The 6,648-nt window shown below is 38.3% G+C and overlaps 1 protein-coding gene across 4 annotated transcripts in view; it reads right to left on the minus strand.

Annotated features, from left to right (window-relative positions):
• Nucleotides 1–1,333: 1,333 nt before the first annotated feature.
• Nucleotides 1,334–6,648, minus strand: part of Ostf1 (osteoclast stimulating factor 1) — a 49,837-nt gene continuing 44,522 nt past the window's right edge. For all 4 annotated transcript variants that reach the window (XM_005408311.2, XM_013506531.1, XM_013506532.1 and 1 more), the window contains exon 10: nt 1,334–1,835. In XM_005408311.2, the coding sequence (XP_005408368.1) occupies nt 1,777–1,835 (59 nt within the window). In that variant the 3' untranslated portion in view covers nt 1,334–1,776. The remainder of the gene's footprint in view (nt 1,836–6,648) is intronic.

The following is a 6,648-nucleotide window of genomic DNA, read 5'->3' on the forward strand; positions in this document are numbered from 1 at the left end:
CTCATGGAGTTTCAACTGTAACTAAACTAAGCTATCCTGTTTCACAAAAAAAACTCATGGACATACGCCTAAGTTTTACCCTCATTCTCAAAAGCTACAGTTAGCAATTTTCAGGACTTCATACAGGTTCAATAATATTTAAAGCAATGATAATAAAGCTCTACTATTCTTTTTGTTGGATACAGAAATAATGTGTCTAAATCAAACATACAGTATTTTTGTAAAAATTATCGTCATGTAACTCTACTATCATTGCCGATGTTAAAAACGAAGTGTTTAGTAAGCATCCAACCTGATTACCCTAGATGGAAGGCAGAGAAGAGCAAAAAGTTACAGAAATCCCCAAACATGTTTTGTTAAGGTACAAGTCCCACTTTCTAAAAAAGATCCTTACAGGTTCTGTGGGAAGAGATAATTCCAAAGATTTCACATCTTCCAGGTTATGCCTATGAGTGGCTAAATCAAATTTAGTATTTGTTCTGAAAATAATCAGTACTCATCTTCTGCAGTCACCACTGTACAGATCTTTTCTACACATTTAGTTGGGATATTTAAAAAACTCCAGCCAGCTTCTCTGGGTATTCTTTCTTTCTCAAGGTACCCAGACAAAAGAGAAGATCAGGCAGAGACAGAAGAAACTCCTGTAGAGGCCGTTATTCATTTCCTGAGTTAACCCACTTCCTTCTTCAAATGTTTCCTTTTCTTCACCAGTGTTTTTCAACATTAACACTGAACTCTTGCAAATACACTACTGGCCATTGGGAGGGAATCCAGGCAAATTCCAGCAGCAATGTCATTTCTAACATCACTGCAGTGACAGAAAATTAGAACCACATATGAAGTCTTATAGCAACACTGCAGAAGGCTACCTTCAATGTGAACTGATTAAGCAAAAGAATCTGAACCATTATGATTTAAACCTGTGATTTGAGGAGAACACATTATCAAAGAGAAAAAATGCGTGCAAAAAATGCATGGCCCCGGACTGTTCCACATGGAAAACTACTGCATCTTTTATGAGGAAATCAATTTGTTTACCCTTTCAAACCTAAGCAAACTGTACAAACAGTAATGAGGTAATGGGTTTCTTCACTTGAAGTGTAACCTTGAATATAAAAGTATGTATCTCATAATTACTAAAATTGTATTTTATTAGATATGAACCCTATTTAGTTTGACTAATCAAAGTAGACACAGGAACTTGAACAGAAATGTGCAATCTAATTCTGTACTGATAAATATAAAATATAATTTAAAAATAAAATTAGTTCTTATATGAATATAGTTTTTTTAAACCAGCAATGAGTAATACAACAAAAACAGACAAAAGGAATGAAGTCTCTTAAATGTTTATTTTTGTCAGAATAGCTGACAGTTTTTTAAGTCTTTTGCTCTACTATTGTAATAAGCATTTTCCCCTTTGAAAAATCAATTCAAAATATCCCAATCCTTGAGGTAAAGAACTTTAATGAAAAAAACCATCCTGATTTTTTTAAAGAAAAAAATCTTAAAAATTCCTTTAACTTGATAAATAGAAATAATCTCTTCTTGTTCTACTCTGGTGAACGTAAGTGCATTTTATACAGCAAGTATCAGTCACTTATTGGCAAACCAAAGGCGGAAACTAGTCATTTACACGTTCTCCTCGAACACAGTGCAGCACGGCCACATTCACACAGACTTCTTTTCTAAGTTACCAATACTTTCTGGCAAAAAACAAGATTTTGGAATGGCAAAAGCAAAAGAAGTTTTGGGTTTCAAAGCTCCAGAAGGAAATTAATCTGAGTCTTCATCATCAAGATAGTCCTCAGCATTGCTTAATGATCGAACCGCATCTAAAAGGAATTAAAAAAAGGGAAAAAAAGAAATTACAAATTGCTCAGATTTCTTTTTACACTTTGAAAGCTCTTGACAATTCAAAAAAATTGTAATCTTCCCGTTGATACAGGGATTGTACTTCCCCTTTTGCTCTTCAGCCTGTTTTAAGCTTCCACTACTACAGAGGCTGACAAATACATCTGTGTGCATGTTTATTAGCCTTGCAGAAAACTAAGATACTGTTATTCCACTACTAACACAAAGCCTGCAGCCACAGGCACCGTGATCACATCAGAACACAGCAGCAGCCAGGCCACTCTGACATGGTGATCCCAGCTTCCTCTCCTCTAGTACCAGGGGTACACATAGCTTCAGGCAGAACACAGCCAGCCTGAGCCCTTACCTGGGGGTAAGGTCACTAGGCAGAAAGATAAGTAATGAAGGAAAAGAAAGAATGAAAATATAGAATCTTCAGTTTCATTTTAGAAAATACTGAGTTCTAAAATAGGAAGAGCTACAGATGAGGAAACACAAACAGCAAATAAATATATGAAAAAATGTTCAACATCATTTGTCATTCGAGAGACGCAAATTAAGCAACAATGAGATTCCATCTCTCCCCAGAAAGAATGGCTATCATTAAGTAATCAACCAATAACAAATGCTGGCAGGGCTCTGTGGAAAAGGATTCGTTCTCCACTGTTGGTGCGAGTATAGACTGGTGCAACCACTGTGGAAATCAGTGTGGAGATTCCTCAAAAAGCTAGGATTGGAAATCCCATTTGACCCAGCTATTCCCCTTCAGGATACCTTCCCAAAAGAATTAAAAACATCATACTACAGTGATACATGTGCACCCATGTTTATAGCAGGACAATTTGTAATAGCTAAATCTTGGAAACAACCCAAATGCCCATCAACTGAGGAATGGATAAAAAAGATGTGGTCTTTTTATACAATGGAGTACTACCCAGCCATAAAGAAGGATAAACTGGAGACTTTTATAGGTAAATAGATAGAACTTGAGACCATACTCATAAGTGAAATAAACAAGATACACACGTACAAACACTGTATTGTCTCCCTAGTGTGACAAGCTGAAAGAGTAAATAAGATCCAAAATGTACAATAGATATTATAAAATGGGAAGCAAAACTGTGACGGGGAAAGGAGAAAAAAGGGAATATTTAAAAATATATATATATACACACACACAATATAGTTAAGATAGTTATACTACTAATTTCTCTTAGTTCATTGAAAAGAAAGGTTTGTGCTAATACTGTGTGGACAATTAAATGCCTATATCTTGTACTCTGAGTAACTAATTTAAAGATAACAATACACAATGTATTAACCACTGTTATTCTCCTATTATCTTGTTTTAAAATTTTGTGGATTTTTTTCTCTTTAAAATAAAATTAAAAAAAAAAAATAGAGTTGGACTCCTCAAACGTTAAACAACCCTAGAAAGGGCTTAACAGGAAGAGAGCTGATCTTTAATTGTCACCTATTCAAACTTCTAGGCAAATTCTTAGAGCAACTGGTTATCTTTAATGTACTTCTAAGGGTGGGGAGGAAATGGAATATAAACAGACACACTGCTGGAGCTCCATTAATGTAAGACATGACAGTCAGGTCATGGTGGTAAGACCACATTCCAGTGCTCCCAGGAGACATGACTGAGTCCAAGTTTGGGGCAAAAAATTTGAGAGACAGACTCAAAACTCTTGTTAAGCAGTAAAGCAAGGATCCTATTAAGGATAACATCATGGGAAAAAGGTTAAGGATCCAACCTAAATTAGAGGCCTCCACTAGTCAAAGATGTATTATCAATAAAGCCACTAATTGCAATGGACTAAAGCACATCAAATAGTTCAAACATACAGAAAATGACTCATTTGGGTTCCTTCAGAGAAGGACAAAGAGTCAAATCAGTTCATTATTTTGAAAAATCTTAAAGGGCAAAATCAACATTTACTTTGTTCTTACTATGAACAAAGTATTGAGAACTATTCTCTAGGTAACTAAGTTGATGAGGGCACATATTCTTTACAGCATGTTCCAGCTGAGAACTAGGAAAGGAGTAAATGAATTAGAGAATCTCCACTCTGTAACCGTTAATGAAACAACAGACCTACACACTGATCACACAGAAAGAGGGAGAACCAGTATGATGTGCCTCTAATAGTATATTCTATACAACATATTACCCTTTCCACATCTAAGACAGATGACAGAGACAGAGGACATGACAGCAACATGGGATTACAATCAGCAATGTCCAGACTGGGAAATTCAAGTCAGTTGATCCATTTGTTTTAATAAATAAGTTGCAAGGCTAGAAAGAAAGAAAAGAAAAAGGGAATACTGATTTTAAAAATAAATTGCAATGCATCTACCAATCACAAACTGACTAGATGTGGACCCTTACTTCAGCTACCAGAAACAAAATAAAAAGAATAAGTAAGTATGTGAGAAAAACACCAACTCTGGCACAAGGACAAGATATTAAATAATTATTATTAATTTTAGGTATACTAATAATATTTTTTAAAGCATCTTCTTGTTTATAGGTTTGGAAAAATGGTACTGAGAACAAGGACAGGAGAGGGAGGATCAGTCAAAGGGAGGCAGAAGATTTGTCTTGCACAGGAGAGGGACGGAAAGATAAAGGAAGGGCAAGTGGGTGTAAAGCAGGCCACAGGCTGGTTTAGCAAGCCATAACCCTTCTCAGTTAATGCTGGAAGCCTCCAGGTTGTCCTAGTCTTCGTTCTCCTCAAGAGGGAGTGTGGAGAAACTGAGAGAATTTATTTTGTGCTCTCCAGCACATACCCAAGAACTTTGGACTGTGTGTGAATCTAGTAAAAATGTAGCTTTTCAAGTGAAAGCCCAAATGACAAATAGCAATCCTTTCTACTTTGCCACAAGTCTACTTTTTGCCCATTTTGAGACACGCAGTATCCTTCAATGTTCTTTATGTTAATCTTGTTTCTCTTTTATTAAAAAGAGAAAGGTGACTTGTCATAAGGCAAACCCAGTCCAAAAGGGAAATCAAGGCACAGGCATGAGCATGGCAAATAAATTCCTGCTTCTTTGTTGCATGGACTGCTCTGAGGCAGTCTTCTCTGGACACCTCCTCTGAGGCCACATGCCCAGCGACAAACTGCACCTCTCCAATTGCCCACCTGGTGCCTGGCGAGCCTGCTAATATCTCCATCCTCTCCACTTCCCTTTTCACTCAACCCCACTGCCTTCAATTCCAATGTCCCACATCAAGCAGCAGCATTAAATACCAACCAATAAACATACAGACAACAATAAATGGTGGGAGAATTAAACACAGTCACATGGATGACTCACATACAAATAATAAGTGTTAAGTGGAAGAAATTAGGCCCAAAAAAGTTCCTAATGTGACTCTATTTATACCAAGTTCACACACAAGCAAAACTAATCTACAGTGAAAGAAGCAGAAAACTAAGTGAGGCTTCTAGGGTGTGGGAAAGATTCTCTGGTTTCATTTAGGATCTGGTAAATAGGTACAAACAGGGTAAAATCACACAGCTAGACCACTGAGATTTATGCATGTGACTTAATGTAAGTTATACCTCAATTTTTTAAAAGCTGGGGAAAAAACTGAAGACAACTATGGCCCTGGCCTCAACCCATCTCCCGAAGTTATTCCCCAGGTAACTGTAACATGTACATTATTTTGTCCCTATAAAAAATCTAAGGTGTGATTTGTAAAGTAGACAACCATATCAGAATGGACCACTGCTAGCTTAGAGTTCATGCTGCTAGTTAAGGGCAGTATATGGCCAAATGTTCCAATACTCATTCCAACTAGGTTCATAATACAAATCAAAACTTTGCATGATTGGTGGAATGAAACAAGAAATACAAAAACTGAAATCTGAAAATGCATTTCTTGCCATTGCTAGGCCCCAAGATTACCTCATTAACAAACCCATTATGCAATCAATACAAATTTAGGACAGACTAGAAACACGAGTGAACAGAGAAAAGAGCACCAGTCTCCCAGACCCACTCTACAAGGGCTGCAGGAAGGCGAGAGGGAGAAGAGTTCTCCACCTGCTTCCTCAGCTCCAAATGCTCAGGAGTTGGCTTCTGGGTCCACTTCTGGAGAGTGAGATTTGGCATCTTCCTGGTCCATCACAATCGCACTCAAAGTATGGGTGAGACGGACAGCTCATAAGAATCCTTACTCCTCTTCCTCAGCAGGAAGTCAGTGGCACAGTGTTACGGTTTATATCTGTGTGTCCCCCCCAAAGCCTACTGCGGCCCTGGGGCAGGCTATTAGAGTTTGAATATGGGTGTGAGAGCTACACCAGCCCTGGGGTGGATAGTTTGCATATGTAAGGGAGAGGAGGAAGCTCCTTGGGGAGCTTCCTCCCCCATTCCTCCCTGGTGTGTGTGTCCTGGTAGTTGCTTAACTGTGTGCTGCCGCCCTGAGATGCAGCCCTCTGCCACATGCCATTCTGCCTTATAATCATGCCTAGTACGGATTGAAACCTCCACAAACTGTAAGCAAAATAAACCTTTCCTTCCTTAATTTTGGGCATCAGGTATTTTGTCCCAGCAGCGAGAAAAAAAGTAACCAAGACACACAGAAAGGAAGCAAGGCCACAGTCCCCATCCTGACCCAACCTAGCAAGGAGGTCTCCCAGCAAAAGTGGTCTCCCACACAGCTGCAAACGTGACTTCCCAGTTAAATGCACCAAGGCAGCACCAGCTCAGCTGATAAACATTTCCTTACTCCCTTAACAGACCCCAGCTCAGCTGATAAACATTTCCTTACTCCCTTAA

This window comes from Chinchilla lanigera, unplaced genomic scaffold (genome assembly GCF_000276665.1).
Source record: "Chinchilla lanigera isolate Chin_1 unplaced genomic scaffold, ChiLan1.0 scaffold00111, whole genome shotgun sequence".
NCBI classification, from domain to species: Eukaryota; Metazoa; Chordata; class Mammalia; order Rodentia; family Chinchillidae; genus Chinchilla; species Chinchilla lanigera.